Source organism: Emydura macquarii, unplaced genomic scaffold, assembly GCF_026122565.2.
Source record: "Emydura macquarii macquarii isolate MOO-44397 ecotype Brisbane River unplaced genomic scaffold, CSIRO-AGI_Emac_v2 contig_1045, whole genome shotgun sequence".
Lineage (NCBI taxonomy): Eukaryota > Metazoa > Chordata > Testudines > Chelidae > Emydura > Emydura macquarii.
In genome coordinates, this window is record NW_027131182.1 from 3,465,895 (window position 1) to 3,482,326 (window position 16,432).

The following is a 16,432-nucleotide window of genomic DNA, read 5'->3' on the forward strand; positions in this document are numbered from 1 at the left end:
CCAAGTCATGGCTTGACAACCTAGTCCTCTGCAAGCAAAAGTCCTTTTGATTGATTTCAATGGGAGTTCTGCCTGAGTAAAGGCAACAGGATCAGGTGCTAAGAACTCTGGATTGAGGACATAGTATTTTTTAAATGACTACTTCAGGGAAAGTTTTCCTTCTCCAGGTGACTCCTTGCATTTTTAGGATACTGAGAGACGGTTTTTTTGTTTGTAAATGGTATGCTTTTCTTTGTTCTTGACATTTGTTTCCTGGTTTTGCATTTTATTCCGCCTAGACAATGCTAGTATTTCTTTTGTTTACCGTTTGTTTCACTTTCTGGTTCTCATGTATTTGATTAGCACAAAGTTCTTCCGCTGGGCTCAAAACACCGCAAGGGGATGTTTGCATCTCCCCAAATGGTTTTTCATCGATATTTTTAACCTCAAACATTATAAAATCAGAATCGGCCCCACCCAAAAGGATGGGCAGTTTAAAAATCTTGACATTTGAAAAAAGTAATAATTATATTGGCCTTCTGTGCTTTGAACACTTAGATTCATAGTTTCAAGCTTTTCCCAGCTACCATGAGGGCTAGAAACTTACTTTTATAAAAATGAAAGCTAAAATTCTCACATCATCACTGGCTCCAAGGGCTAGGGCTTTAAGAAAAGCGCCAGGTTTCATGAGACATGAGATAAAATCATGAGAGTTGGCAATCTTGTTTCACTGAAATTGGAAAAGACCCAAGGATGTTTCTCCTCATGTTCATTCGCCCCCCAAAGCAGGTTTTGACTTGTTTGCTTTTGAACTGGATTTTGGGCACATCCCCCGACTGAGCTGTCTTTTCTTACAGCGGAAACTGAATCAAGAATGCAACATAAAACATAGCTGGGAATCATTTAAGCGAGAGTTAATGACACCTGCAAGGGAAGCACAAGAGGTAGCTACGCAGCCAAGGCAGTGTTTTAACATCAAGGGCTGGAAATCTGCATGCAGAGGGGATCCTCCAGATGTCCCATTACCTACACAGGAGGAGGAGCTCCCTAGCACCCCAACAAAGACCCTTCAGGGAGTAGTCTGCCGAGCAGGGGCTCCAGAGGATTTTGGCAGGGAGCAGAGGATCAGGGGAGCTAATGCAAGTTAACATAGCTCAGTAGCCTTTCCATGGCTGCTACTCAACAAACCACATGGCGGCCCAGGTAATGATAACATGATTCCTGGGTCACGCTGATTCCTGCAGCAGGAGGAAGGGGGGCTAGTGGAACAGAGAGGGGGAAAGAGATACCCAGTCAGATAGCACCTGCATCCAGGAAAATCCAGGTGATGCTTCACCTACAAATCCTCAAGATCTGCCTGTGCACGCATCCTTGACGGGGATGGTTGGCAGGAAACTTGCAGAGTTTTGCCTGCCCTTTTGGCCCTCTGCTGTGGGTGTCTTGGCAGGGAAAGGGTGATCTGGGGACAAATATCTGAGGCTGTCTCAGGGAGCAGCAGTGCGAGGAGATGGTTAAGAATGGCACAATCCAACTGCCTGCAGCAGTGTGGTTCACCAAGCACGCCAAAGCTATTGAGACCGGTATTGAACCAGGAAAGAAAAGGAAGAGGATCTTCTGAGATGCAGAAGAAAGGATTTCTTCATTGCAGTGGGGCTGTTGAATCTGCACACATGGGGTCCAATCCTGCACTGCTGGTGCGTCTGAATTCACTGCACAAGGAAAGCACAACCTGGCTCTTTGTCTCCCATTTTACTAAACAGTAAGGCCATTAGGTAAAAATTTCAAAAGTGCCTCGCCGGCTTAAGGAACCAAAGTCCCACTTGATGTCAATTGGACTTTGGCTCCTGAGTCACTCGGGCATTTTTCTGAAGATTTGACCGACTGTCTGTGTACAGCACCCGATTTTCAAAGTCACTGCTCTGAAGAGGAAAGCTAAACTCGCTCTTGGTTTTGGCCCTTTTATGTCTTAGTCCCACTTTTCAAGCTTCTTTTTTTTTCAAAAATTGAGAGCTACGTCGTTCGTTAGCTGTGACAAGAATGATAGGCCCTGAAGTCAATGGGGCGGCACAAGTGCTTCAAGTCAGGCATGTGCTTAAATACCTCCAGTATCTGGGCCATAATTAAAAATGACGAGAAGAGGAAGAAGATGCCACCTCACAAGGGTGACCTGATGCTCCAATATTATTGAGATGTCCTGATATCAGGGGCTTTGTCTTATACACGCAACTATATCTCCCTCCCCCCACCCAAAAAAGTATCCCAATTTTTCATACTTGCCATCTAGTCACCCTTCACCTCCCCACTAGCTCAGAGAGAATGTAGCCAAACATAGTTCCTTCCAAGCAAAGGCCTGACTCTGATCTCACACCAGATGAAATCAGAAGAGACTCCACTGCAACTAACAGAGTATAAATGCTGTCAGCCTCAAACTCCCAGGGAGCAGCTGAAAAGAACCTTATTGATAGTCACGGTTGACATGCAGGTCAAGGTTGAGTTATGGAAGGGTCATGGAAAAATGCACAGTGGGATGATCCCTCCAGTGTTTCACACATGCATGAACACCTGTATATATACCTGTGGCCTGACATCACCGCACAACATTGAAATGTAAAGAAACTGCGAGGCAGAAATAGAGTCTGTTATATTCCTTCCACCATGAAATGATCTCAGCCAGCTACATACAACTAAAATGAGCTCATTCAGGGAAAATCAACCTTAACTTCTTATCATAATAATAATAATAATAATAAAAATGGTTTCTGTTAACCAAAAACATTACAGCTAGACAATTAAATAAGGAGAAAATATCTTACAAAAAGCCTTTGGAAACAGCCAAATTTGTATATTCTGCAAACAAAAAGGCATTTCAATGTTGCTGTCAAAACTTGCCATTGGTTGAATGTCTGGAACTCTTTGCCAGACACACCAGAACCAAGTCCTGCTCATAATTTAAGAGACTCAATTAATACTGTTCAATAAATAGGTAAAATTAGCTTGTCTTTTTAAAAAAACCTATAGCGTCAACAAAAGTTAAGGATGATTGTCCCATGATTAACTAAGGCAAACTTGTTTGTGTATCTTTTTTTCCCTTTCTTTTTTTTGTACATAAAGCAATCACGTAAAAATAGTTATAAATAGAAAACTTCCAAAGGCTTTCCCCCCCCCCCACAGACAAACAGGAAAAAAATAAAAAAAAAACCCAAAACAAAATCAAAACCAAAAACACACCTTGCTTCAAGTTCTTGTAGATTATACAGTACTCAGCATCTTTGGATACTTTACATGACTCCAAATCGTAGACAAAAACACCTGAAATAGCCAGTTGTCTGCAAAATGCAGTTTGTATAAGAAGTCGGTACATATAGAAAAAAGAGTTTGATGCAATTTTTAAAAAGTTTTCTTTTCCAGTTCCCACTGTTCATTGCACAGAGGGTCTCTGTGGATTTCTTTTTTCCGGGGGGAAGCTGGTATCAGAAAGTACACCAGAATCATTCTTTTAAATGTGTTCTCAAAACAGAAAGGAATTATTTATATTCGAAGTGCTTCTTGACAAGGGGAGTCATATGTTAGAGCAGCTTCGAAAAGGGTACTCCTTTTGTCCTGTGGATGTAGCAATCTCAGTGCTCCAGTCGAGAGACCCCCATTGAATCGTGACTGAAGGGCAGCACCTTCGATGGATGAGCTGAAAATTAAAAAAAACCCAACAACAAAAAAGGGTGGTCCTCTGGTTCCCTTTGATTCTGCTGAAACCGAAAGATAACAGTAAAAAGAGAGAGCACGCCCTAGTTTTCAAAATTTACATTTTGGAGTCTTGGTTACACTTAAAACCAGTCTCTATATTAACATCAAACTAACTGCAGATCACATCAGTGGATTGCTAATATGAAGTTCCCACCACTGTTTAAAAGGGGAAACCAGGAGCACATTGCTCTCAAAGCCTTCTTTTGGAGGAGTATCTCGCATTTAATGTGATAAGCCCTATATTTCTGAGCTGGCAAATGCTGAAGAAGTCTGATTTCTACTAGCACTCAGTGACAGTCTTGTTTTGGGGATTCTTTAGGGTAATTATTTTCAATTAGGATCCCCTGAGCAATATCCAAATCCTTTCCCCAGGTGATCCCGTACAGCAGGGTCTTTGTATGCTCAGAATTCCATCAAGGGATTCTGGCACGTGACATTTTTGCTAGTAATTGACAAAGACCCTAGGCCAGATCCTCAGCTGCAATAAAGCAGCATAGCTGCACAGAGCTGCGTGCATTTGCTAAGAACCTGGCCCATGTCGGAGGCCCTTTCAGACTGTTTTTGTCATTGGATTATGGGGTTAAAAAAAATACAACCCTTATGCCCAAAAGCAACAAGGAATTTAGAAGTGGCGGCAAAAGAAAAAAAAAGGTTTGCCATCTTCAGTGGGTCCAGCTGGCCATCTGGTATCACGGACGGAGAGCAATGGAAATCTCCTTCCGAAGTGCTGTCTTGGCCTCCAAACTCAGGTAAATGATGTTTTCAGAAGCATTCTGCGTCCTGAAGCTTGACCCTTCCCACCCTCTCAAAAGTGGATTCCAAGAACTACGGGGAGGCTCTACTGTTGGGAGGAGACAAGCTCATCAGTTCTCACGCCAACTGCCCTGCAGATGGTCCAAACGGACATTCCCCCGCAGACTGTGCTGGCAGAGTCCCTGTTAAACTCAACCCACATTTCCCAGTATAAGCATCAATCACAGAATTATACCAACAGCAGCACCTCACTCAGAAGAACGTCCATTGTCTGCTCTGCCTACCGTCCTACGGCACAGTCTGGATTCACATGGGCCACTGATCTTTTCTTTGGAGTGAGGATCAGAGGGAGTCGGTCACTCTTTATGAAGGGTACGGAACGTACCACACCCGTCGCATGGGTAGGACTGGTTTAGTTGCTAGCCTCAGAAATTGGGGCCACGTGGTTTAGTCCGGGCAGCCCATTGAATCCTGTGCTCCAAGGGTCAGGGAGAGGGAAGTATGGCCGTGCCGAGATGTTCTCGTTATGGCCCAGGGCAAAGGCAAAGATGCCCCCGTTCCTTTCCATGTCCAGGTGCGTCCTCCCAAACAGCTTCATTTGGGTTTCTTCAAACTGGCTCTCTAGCTCCTGCAGGTTTAGAGCGTTCTTGGCCCCGCTCATGAAGTGCTTGTGGCTGGGGCCTGGAAGGCACATGGCCGTGGTGCCGAGATGGTTGCTCATCTCCTCCAGCGTCGGAGGCATCATGAAGCCTTTCTCATCTGCCTGGCCATTCTGTGCAAACAGCAAGCTGGCCGCCCTCCAGGAGGCGGGTTTGCGGCCCCTCCTGGGCCTGGATATCCGACAGCTCTGCCGCTTGATGTGGCGGTGGAGGTGGTCAGAGCGGGTGAAGCTCTTGTAGCAGAATTCACACTGGTAGGGCCGGACACCTGTGTGAATGCGCATGTGGTTCTTCAGGTCATAGTTGTGCACGAATTTGGCATTGCAGTGTATGCAGAGGTATGGCCTTTCTCCTGTGTGTTTCCGCATGTGGATTTTTAGCTTGTCCTGCCTACAAAACAAAAGTCACAGTCACCTATTTTCACTTGAGCACAGATACTTAAAGGGGTGCTGTTGCTTTAAGACCGAAATTTAGCCTTTAGTTTTTTTAAACTATACATAATGTTTAAAAGGCCAGTGCCAGGGAGGAAGAAGGATGGTCTTGTGGTTATGGTATGAGATTGGCACTCAAATCCTAGCTCTGCCATCATCTTCCTCTTGATTGTGAGCAAGTCACTTAATCTCTTTGTACCTCATTTCCCCATCTGTAAAATGGGCACACTCATGCTTGATTTCAATGAGTGTGAGGCACCTATATACCTTTGAGGATCTGGGCCTAAGATACTGAAGTGACGAAGAGTCACATAAGTACCTGGAGCAGTAGGTTAAAATTCATCCCTCCCTAGAACTAATCCAAATTATTCCATAACCACCCGTCCACTTGCTACAGAAAACATGAGCTGGTGTTTCCACCACACACCCTCACTTTCCAGGCTGGAGACCATTCGGCTCCAACTCAGCATCCGCAATGTTGTGATATATGCAAGTCCTCTGGGTTACTTGAAAGTCAAAACGTTTACATGAAATGCCAAAGGAGGAAACAAATTGAATAAGACCCATTTCTACAATGATGGGCCCAAGAAATCAGCCAGCGTTTAATGGCCAGAGGGGGACAGTGGGTGAAGAGTGATCACAAAACGAAACCAACTAAATTAGCAAATGTGCCTATGTATATCAAAGACCTTGCCGCTGGACTGCCTCCCACCAGCCATTGTATGTTGCTCATCTTCGCTTGGAAGCTACTCACAGAGGTAGTTACCGGCCCTGCCTTGGACAGCACCTACCACCCAAAGCTGATCCTAACACAAATATTCAATAATAACAACAACTTTCCAAAGCAGTTTAGTGACTAAAGCGGGTTTATTGGTGAGACGAGCTGCAAAGCTTTCTGGGAAAACACATGGCAACAAGGTCTACTCCGTAAAGGTGGACTTTCACCTATCTACGGAAGGCCCCTAAAGGGGAGAAGGGCCGTGGCTCCAACGGGCAGGTTATGTAGCTGTGAAGCAGGCACTCAGGGTCGCCACGACCTGCGTCTTGTGGATCTGAACCTCTGCCAGCTCTGCACAGGCCACCGTGGAGAGATCCTTTGGGGGAGCAGAGGCACGGCCATTGGGTCGATGCTTAGCCAGAACTAGTGGCCACACCCCCCATGTTCTGGGTAGGTGACATCTTGTGCAGTCCAGGAGTTGGAACAGCAGCCATGGAGGGGCGCTGCAGCTGCCTCATGCCCTGCCAGGGGACTGGATTCTGTTCTGCCCCGAGTCCTGCACTGTTTCCTCACGCGAACCCCATTTACTCAGGCTGTCGGCAGGATAGCGTGTAGATGTAAGGCGTATGCCCACGCCCCCCAAGGCAGCCATTCTGGTGAGGTGTCCTTGGGAAGGCAGAGGGTGGAGCCGTCATACATCAGAGCAGATCTGACCGCCTCGCCTGGAGGGCTGGTAAACCCTGCCCAGTTCTCCCTCCCCCCGCAAATAACCGCTATTGAGCAGCATCAGAAGGACACATCCCATGGCCACATGGGTCCTGCAGACATAGTCCGGCCCCCGGGGAAGGGCAGGGGACAGAAGAGGCGCAGCTGTCCATGCATGTCTGCACGGGAGGGGCAAACGGAGAGAGCAGAGCTATTTAACATGAAATCTTTACACCCCAGTGAGTGCCCCTGCGTTACAGCACCGAGTGACATGGCCGGCATGCACTGCAGAGGCTGTGACGGCGTCCCAGGCACTGAACGACTTAGGATCTAAGTCCCAGTGGCAGCATCACCACAGATGAGGCTGCCCTGTAAGATCCCTGAGCTGACGGCCTCTCGCTCAAATGGAGATCGATAGCACTGCGCACGGCGCTATCAGGGAATGGTGGGACACGCTTCCCTATGGCGTAGCTGCATGGGAGGTGTTTCCAGTTATGCCCACATAATTATATCCATCTAGTTAACTGCTAGAGTTCTACTGGTACAACTCCCCGGGTGGGTGCTGTTATACTGGAAGATGAATGCCCACGTAACGGCGGGGAAAGTGGGGGGAGCAGCGTAGTGGCATAACTAGACCAATGTCTATGAACACCTTAGTTTATGCTGGCGTAGCTTTCCTGTGTAGACGCGCCCTAAGATCCATCCTAACAAACAGGCTGACCCTGCTCGCTTTTATTTGGCGAAACGGGAAGTGCTTTTAACCCCGGCCCCTTCAGCCCAGCTGCTTCCAGCTCCACCTAATGGCATGCACATAGCCGTCTGCACGCTAACACGCAAGACCCACATGGTTTTTAGCTTCTGGCCCCAGCAGGAGGCAGTACAGAGTCACACCACCACAGGGACAGGCTCAAGGAGGGGAGGCTGCGGCCTGTTTCTTCCAGGGCAGCTGGCCTGCTCCATGGACCGGTGCCATGGCCCTGGCTCCTCCCTGCCCCCTTCAGGGCAGAAGGACGAGGGAAGTCCCCGGAGCTCCCGGACTGAAATTGTGCCGGGCCTGGCGCAGGTGATACAATGGGGGGAAGTCAGAATTTCCATGGGTCGCCCCCCGCCTGTGCACCCATGTCGATATCTGGCCCAAGGAATTCAAGCACTCGAACTTTAGCTGGGAACAATTTCCGAACTCCCTTTCTCCAGGGAATTTCGTGCTGGTGAACGGAGGCAGATTTGCTGCCCTGGGGGCTGAGGCTGTCTCTAGCTACAAAGGAGGCAGATTTATCCATACTGCTCCCGCTGCTCTACGCCAACCACTGCACGATCGAGAGCGTCCACCCCCCGGCCAGAGATGCAAGGTAGCGCCAACGCGGCTCACGGTCTGGGCCCAGTCCTGCGGAACAACGAACACCTCCAGGCCCTTTAGAAGGGACGGACACTCCCTGCCTAGTGCTGGTGATTGTTTTCTGCCTATTGCTATGTATGTGCCCCAAGTTCAAATCCTGCTCCTGGTCTTCCTCTTCCTGGGCTGGCTAAGAGCTCTGAGAAGGGAGGGTGCCGCATTGCTCACCAGCAGGGCAGATTAGGGGTGGCTCTGCAGGGGGTGGGCTCCCATGGGGGCAGGGACTGCTCCTTCCTGGTGCCTCTGTAGGCAAAAGTCAGACTGAAGGGGGAGGGAGACGGGGAGGGAGCAATGGCTCCCAGCTCCTCCACTCTGGCTAGCAGGGCTGGCCAAGCTTCCAGCAGAGCACATGCATCTTTTTAATGGTGCAGTGCCTGTCCCTCTCAGCTAACAGGGTCTTTTCTTTCAAGGAGCAGAAGCTCATGCTTTAAAATCCCAGTGCCAGGTTCAATCCCCTCCCCCCGGGCTCTCTAGCGCTGCACGTGCAACAGGTGAGGGGCTTGATTCTGCCCCATCAGCACCAACTCTGTCTATGAAGTTCTGCCTTTCCCTTGCTGTTCCAAAGCATACTCGGCACCGACTGTGTTCTCGTTACGTCATGTGCCGCTAAAAGCCGCACAATCACCTCCTTTTACTTTCAGATTCTGCATCTGGTCCCTACGAGTTCAAAACAAATGGTTTTCATCTGAATAAAACAAAACCAAAATATTCCAATAATTTCCTGTCAGCCAAACCAGAGGTTACCATGCACTAGGAAACAGGATGACCTTGATACCGTTAGAGAGGCAAGGTGGGTGACGTAATATCTGTTATTGGACCCACTTCTGTTGGTGAGAGAGACCAGCTTTCAGACCACTAACAGAAATGGGTCCAATACAAGATATTACCTCAGCCACCTTGTCTCTCTAATATCCTGGGACCAAAACAGCTACAACTACACTCAGTGAGGTTGGCATTGCTGATTAGTGCATTTTGGTAAAATATAATTTTCGGCTAAATCTTCCCGTCCTGTTTTACTTCCAATGACCACGAGGTGTCTCACGAGCTTGCATTTTAAGTAAGATTCTTCAACTCCTTACAATTTTGAGATCGTTGCAGAATAGGGATATGTACGTTTTGCACTAGTTAGTTGTTTACAGTAATATTCCAGATGCTTACACAAAATACAGTATCTGAATTACAGGGATATTGTGCAGCTCCAAATTTAGATTTCAGAGACGATTTTTAAAAGCACCTGTTGGATTTAACAGCCAAATGACATTTATTTGTAAAAAATATTTGTTTGGAAAAGTCTAAGACCAGTAGAAATGTTTTTATGATTTTTTTAAAATCCAACCGAGGATTTTAAAAACGAATAAACATTCTCCTGCAGTGTTTGCAAACCCCAACATCGCAGCATGTCTCGAGAACCCAACAAGTGAAACTCCCTACCCTATTCAAATTGTCCAAGTGGAGAGAAATTCAGGACGTAAATAAACTGCATGGTAGCAAAAGAAAATCTGATTTCTGAAATTATTTGTTTTATTTGTCTAAAATATTTGTAATGTGACTAAGATTTAAATGATAACTATATAGGCACACACAAACCTACATTAAAAGAACACTGTTAAAGCTACAAAGTCAAGCACTCATAAAGTTAGGAAATGCCAGAATTAAGGTCGGCTGAGCTAACAGAGTAATTGATAGCAGTAACTGGCAGGGATATCGTTTCAGCCTGAGACAGACACCCACCGTGGAAAATTTCACCTCAAGTGGTTACAGTTTTGCAAAGTTATAAACAACTCAAAATGGGGTCCTGTAATGGGAAGTGCCAGGCAACCTTAATAATAGGTGTCCTACAATATAATTAAAAAAAAATATATATATATATATATATAATTATATAATAATATAATTATTAACCTACCAGGATCCCTTTTCTTGACAGAAACTTTGGGTGCCAGGAGCATATAATATAGATACAGGCACAACTGATTCAGATCATTATGAACAACTGTCAGCAAGATACGGTCTGGGTCCTTTAGTACAGGCTTCTACAACGTGAACTACAGAGCAGCTCTCTGGACAGCAGTTAATAGAAGCCCGTGTGTTATACAGTAGGAGAGCTTTATTGGCTTGTTTTGTTCCATTTTTTAATAAAAATTATCAGTTTTTTTTCTTTTTAAAGCACTTTCAGATGATTAAGAGATGCACAAAGGTAACTTTTGGAACCACCAGATCTTACCTTTCTTATCCATCCTCTCCCTCTTCGGTTTGTCACACTCATTGGATGCACCCTGTTTCAAAAGAGGCCCCAGTCCTGCACAGATTTAGCTAATTTGTTGACTTTGAATAGCCCCCCTTGAAGTCAATGGGAGCGCTCGGTGTGTAAAGTTAAGCACAAGTCTTTGAAGAATTGAGGCCTTAAATGATAAAATCTTTGGGGCCTTGGGGTGTCTATCTGTGTATATACAGCACCTCACATAGTAGGGCCATAGGACCTTGCTTGCTACCACATCACCAGTAAAAACAACAAATAAAAAACGTGAATCTTTCTGGTTTGAAGACTCTCTCCTTGGGTTGGGTGGGACCAAAACGGCTACACCCACACCCCAAACAGAACAGCTAACACATTTGCAGTTTTCTCTAATCCTCCATCCCTTCAAAAACCAGACTCAAATCTAAGTGATCTTCATTTAAAAAAAAAAAAATTAACATCCTATTAAATTAGCTGTTTCTTGCAATCAGATTTTACACGAGAACAAGGGTTCGCAGATCCAGCGGCAGAATTGGGACCTTAACCTATTCTTTAGCTGGAGGGGATTCACTGAATTCTGTAGTGTTCCCAGAGCTCTGCAGCAACAGGTGGCAGATGTTTGTTCAGAAATCACAGCATGCCACAGGTGGCATCACAGCCACCCTACTTGGGGTTTAAAAAGTAATCGCAGCTGATCAACATTAAACCCTTATTACACTGAAAACACACCTCGCCGTCTTTGTAACAGACCAAAAAAACCTGCATTACTTAAAGCTATTTCAAACTCATTACAAAAATCTCATGGTTTTTAAACACCCACTTTATTAGCCTTTAGTGTTGTGCGACTAGCTGGTATGATCTTAGGGGCAGATCCTGCAAACACTTAGGCATGTGAACTTTACTCACGTGAATAGCCGTCAATGGCAGTAAAGTTACAGACCTGCATAACTCCAGGATTAGACCTTTAGTTTTGCTTGACTTTCTTTGCTACCCATTTATTTAATTTCTGCTTCTTGGATGTGAATTTAGAAGTCAAGCAATATAACATATCTGATGTAGGAAGCAGAATCTGTAATACAGAACTCTTATACTGCAGTGGTACAAAATCAGAACCATTCATCCAGTCTCCTTTGAACTCTGAAGTTTGGATACCGGGACCTGGATCAGAACCATCCCTGGCGGTGGTTTTACAAAACCAAACCCGCCTCTGTTTTGACCATCTCCAGATTTAATATCTTCTTAACTAGTTTGTACTATTGTGCACAGCACGACATAAGAAAACCCTAAGGGTCCAAGTCATGAGTTCAGTGGGAGTTGTGCACCCAGAGGGTATTCAGAATCAGGCCCTTGCTGCCAAAATTAAAATCTGGACAGGTGAGATTTGCAAAAGCACTCAGCACTGGCCTAATTCTGCTCCAACTGGAGTCGGTGCAAAGCACCATGCATTGGCCTAACTCTGTTTCTGTTACAGACAAAGGGAAAACTCCCACTGTCTTCTCTGAGAGCAAAGTCGGATCAATGCTGAGCACTTTTGAAAAATCTCATCCCACAACTTCTCCATATTAAAGTGAGTTTGTAAGGCGCTAATATAGATATATGTGCGGCACGCAGCACACGGGGATCCTGACTTGGCTGAGCCCTCTAATTGCTACCACAATATAAATGATTAATAACAAGTGAGAGACCATTAAGTGTCATTTCTCATTTTACGGGAATTGCTCACTGAAGGGACAAATTCTGTCTCGGCTGTCTGCTCAGCTCCCATTGAAGTCAACGGGGACCACGTGTGCATCCCAGATCAGAATCTGCTCCAGAATGTTTTTCTAATATTGCATCTTCTCCATGAAAAAAGTCCCCTGGATGGCATGTCAGCTGCCACAAGCTTCAGCATACCAATTAGGTTCAGTTGTCACTGATACTCTTATAGCAGGGTGCAGATAGATAGGGAGAGGACTGGAAGACACAGGATAGACAATGGTAGGCTGTTTGTTCAACCTGCAGCATGGCCTAGTGGACAGAGCACTATACTGGGATACAGAACCCTTAGCTTCTATGCCCTAGTCTGCTACTGGCCAGCTAGGTGACCTCTGGCAGGCCATTTCACCTCTGTTTCCTCATCTGTAAAATGGGGATAATGATACTGACAATCTTTGTAAAGTGCTTTGAGGGCTATGGTTTGCACAGCCCTAGTACAATGGGGTCCTGGTCCATGACTGGGGCTCCTAGGTGCTATGATAATATAAATAATATGGATGGAAAATGCTATATAAGGGCAAGGTATTATTCTCATTGCCATCTGATGGCACATGTGAAGTGTGTCTGTGGTCTTAGCTAATTTCCCTATGGACGGTTATCCATAGCAGCAGCGCAACCACACCTGGTAGTAATTGGCATTAGTGGAAAGTGGGCTCCACAGAGAGGCTGGCCAACCACTGGTATGGACATGAAAATCTAGCTACTCCCTATAAATAGTCCCTACAAGTCAGGGGTGAGGGATATGTGTAGGACAGGTTGGGGAAGTTTGCACTATTGCTTCCTACTGTGTGGCTAAATGGAGGCTGTATGTGTCCAGTGCTAACAATTCAGTGTTTTTCAGTAGCACTGACATTCATGTAAATAGGTGTGGGTCATACTGAGAATAGGAACAAATCAGCTGCGGTCATTAATTAACACACGTTATTGGCCTTTCCCCTTAAACACCAGGGTTAGCCAGATCACGTTGTCTACGCTGGCCTGCGGCACAATGTGTGACACATCAGAATGCGGTGTCAGCTGTGTTAATGTAACATGGCACGGAAATATATTTTCAGGTCAAATCCCCACATCTGCATAGACCGCATTTGAATATCATCGCAGGGACAAAGGAAGAAAAGGCAGGCAGCGTGCTGGCGCACCCCAGGTATCTGCCCATTGTCAGGCAGTCTGCTCTGCCGACTGTTCACGTTATTTTCAAACAGCTCGCTCGCCCAAGCCTAACAGGCCTTTCTCTCCCTCACAGCGAGAAGCTGAAATACCATGTGCTTGTGAGAAAGCTTCATTGTGGTAAAGGTTCTACTCATTAGATATTAATTATACTCAGCAAGAACAGATCCAGGAATCTGTTTGTCTCTGCTCACGGATTTAATTTACCAAGCTTTTCAGAGAAGAGCTGCGTGGTGCTGCGTCAGATCTCTGTAGCCAATTTACAGCACAATGGGCCTAATCCATTGCTCCTTTATTCCCTCCCAGGGCCCTGCTGAAGTCAATGGAGGGGCAAAGGGTGTAAAATCAGCAGAGAATTTGGACCCAGGCTTGCTGATTTTATCCTTGTCTACACTGGGAACGTGCACCCTGTTAGAAAATCTGGTAACGAACAGCTTATAATTAGAGAGACAAGGTGGGTGAGATAATATCTTTTATTGGACCAACTTCTGCTGGTGAAAGAGACAAGCTTTTGAGCTACAAAGAGCTCTCTTTCAGGTCTGGGAAGAAGAAATCTGTCTGTGAAGCTCAAAAGTTTGTCTCTTCCACCAACAGAAGTTGGTCCAATAAAAGATATTACCTCACCCACCTTGTCTCTCTAGTATCCTTGGACCATCACAGCTACAACAACACTGCAAACAATGTTATAATTAGCATGATTTCAGCCATAGTGTGGACAAGGACAGTCATGTTTAGACATGTGGTAGCTGGTCGCGGTCCACACACAGGCCAAAATCATGTTTAACCTGGTGCTAGATAACACACTTTCTAACACAATGAATAGACAAGACTTTCCTTGCCAGTGAATTACAAGAAAATAGGAGCCTGATCCAAATCCTACTAAGTCAATCAAGAGACTCCCATTGATTTTAATGAGTTTTGACTCAGTCCCTGGATTATCTAGATAGCCAAAAACATTTCACCAAACAACATCCACTGATGTTTATTCACCCACCTTAGTCAGACACCTGTTACTGCACTGCCCCCACAGTGGATTCCACATTTGTAAGCAATGACCTGGTGGAAAACGTTACACACCTTAATTTACACTCTTGTCTGGTTAGCAGCTATCTGGATAATCTAGGGGCTGATCCAAAACTCATTGAAATCGATGGCAGTCTCTCCATTGATTTCAATGGGCTTTCTATCAGGCCCCTATTTCCTTGTATTCACTTTACTCTTAAGCCGAAGGAGACATTGCTTAAATGCCTATGTTTCCCTGGAGTTGCGTCACTGAGATCTTTCTCCTTTTCTATTACTCCCCTAAACTGCCACATGGCTCATGCGTAGTAAGTGGTCTCTACAAATAGCATTTATGGCCAGCAATCTGTATTGCTGGACTCAATAAATCCATCAGTGCTTTATTGGGGTGTCATCCCCCTATCACTGCTGTACTGCTAAATCCAGCGGTAATAACCGATGCACACCTGGTAAAACGAACTTCACAGATAGTGCACATGTATGGCTTTTCTCCCGTGTGGGTTCTCATGTGCCGTGGCAGTTTCCCTGCCCCCATGATGACTTTGTTACAGATCGGACACTGCTGAGATGCCTTGGGCTTTATCTTCCTTTCTTCCTCCAGGGGCCATGGAGGAAACACTCCGCCCAGGTGGGTGGCACTTAGAAAGTTGAGATAAGCACTATAGTCGTTTTCTGCCTTAATGTGCCCGAAGTGACCTCCTGGACTGTCGGCAAACATGTCCTTGAAGAAGTCATTAGGGAAAGGAGCTGGGGGGAGCTCCTCCTTCTCCTCCTCCTTAATCTTCCTCTTTTTGATCACCAGATCCAAAGGGCCATTGTCCACTTGCTGCTCTTCTAGCTGGGAAAAGGAACTGAAATTTCCATGCCACAGATGGGGAAAGAAGCCTGGTGTGAAGGGAGATAGGGCTGGCCTCCTTTCTGTAATGTTCGCTTTAGGATACAAATTTTCCCTTAGTAACGACTCGATGGAAAAGTCTCGTATCATGCCCAAGTGGCCGGCGGAGCTATTGGCTGGGTAATGGTTTGGAAAGTCTCTAGGTGCTTCTGTGTATGTTTCTTCGGTAAGGTCAGACTTTGAAGGGCTTCGGTGACAGCTTACTTCTTGGACATCCGTTAGGTTCTCCTGATTTACGAAATCTTCCACTTCCTCCTCCTCCTCTTCCTCATCATCATCGTCATCTTCTTCGTCGTCATCTTCGTCCTCTTTATCATCTTCCTCTTCGGCTTCTCTGTCGGGCTCCATGATTTCGAGGCATACATTGACAATGCATTGGATCTCCAGCATCTTGGCTGCGTTGAGGATGTGCTTGATGTTTGAGGTGGTGATGGTGAGGGTCGAAGTGTAGGCAAACTCTAGGATAGCGGAAAGTGCTTCAGGCTTGACAAAGTCAATCTCGTAAACATAGGGCTGGTCTGTTAAAGTGCCAGTAGTGAAGAGTTTTTTAAAGTACTTGCTGCAGGCAGCAAGGACAGATCGGTGGGTCCTGTACTCCTGGTCCTGGACGACAAGGATGACGTCGCAGAGTAGACCATCGTGCCGCTGTTCATTTAAACCACAAAGGACTTCACTGCTGTGGTTTGGGAATGGGATCCCAATAAGATCTTCAATGCCATTGGCCATATTCTCATTTAGAGCCCTAGAACAAAATAGACAGCAAGGGATTAGAGATCAGAGCTCTGAGTATCAGTAAAGCTGACTTTGCCATGGCCACCTCTTGCCTCAAACACTGTACCCTTCTTCTCTCCCGCCTCCCCAGTTCTCACTTCTCCTCTCTCCAAAATGCTGCTGAGAAAACCGCCTCCTGCTTCCACCGCTCCCTACACATTGCGTCCTTGCATCGGTTCCTACGGGAGATACAAGCTCTTCAAAGCTCT

The 16,432-nt window shown here is 45.9% G+C and overlaps 1 protein-coding gene across 1 annotated transcript; it reads right to left on the reverse strand.

Annotated features, from left to right (window-relative positions):
* Window positions 1-4,885: 4,885 nt before the first annotated feature.
* ZBTB7C (zinc finger and BTB domain containing 7C) lies at window positions 4,886-16,178 on the reverse strand. Its single transcript, XM_067545641.1, has 2 exons — window positions 15,004-16,178; window positions 4,886-5,522 (listed from the first exon to the last, which is right to left on the reverse strand). The coding sequence occupies exons 1-2, from the start codon at window positions 16,176-16,178 to the stop codon at window positions 4,886-4,888; spliced, it is 1,812 nt and encodes a 603-aa protein (XP_067401742.1).
* Between the last annotated feature and the right edge of the window lie 254 nt (window positions 16,179-16,432).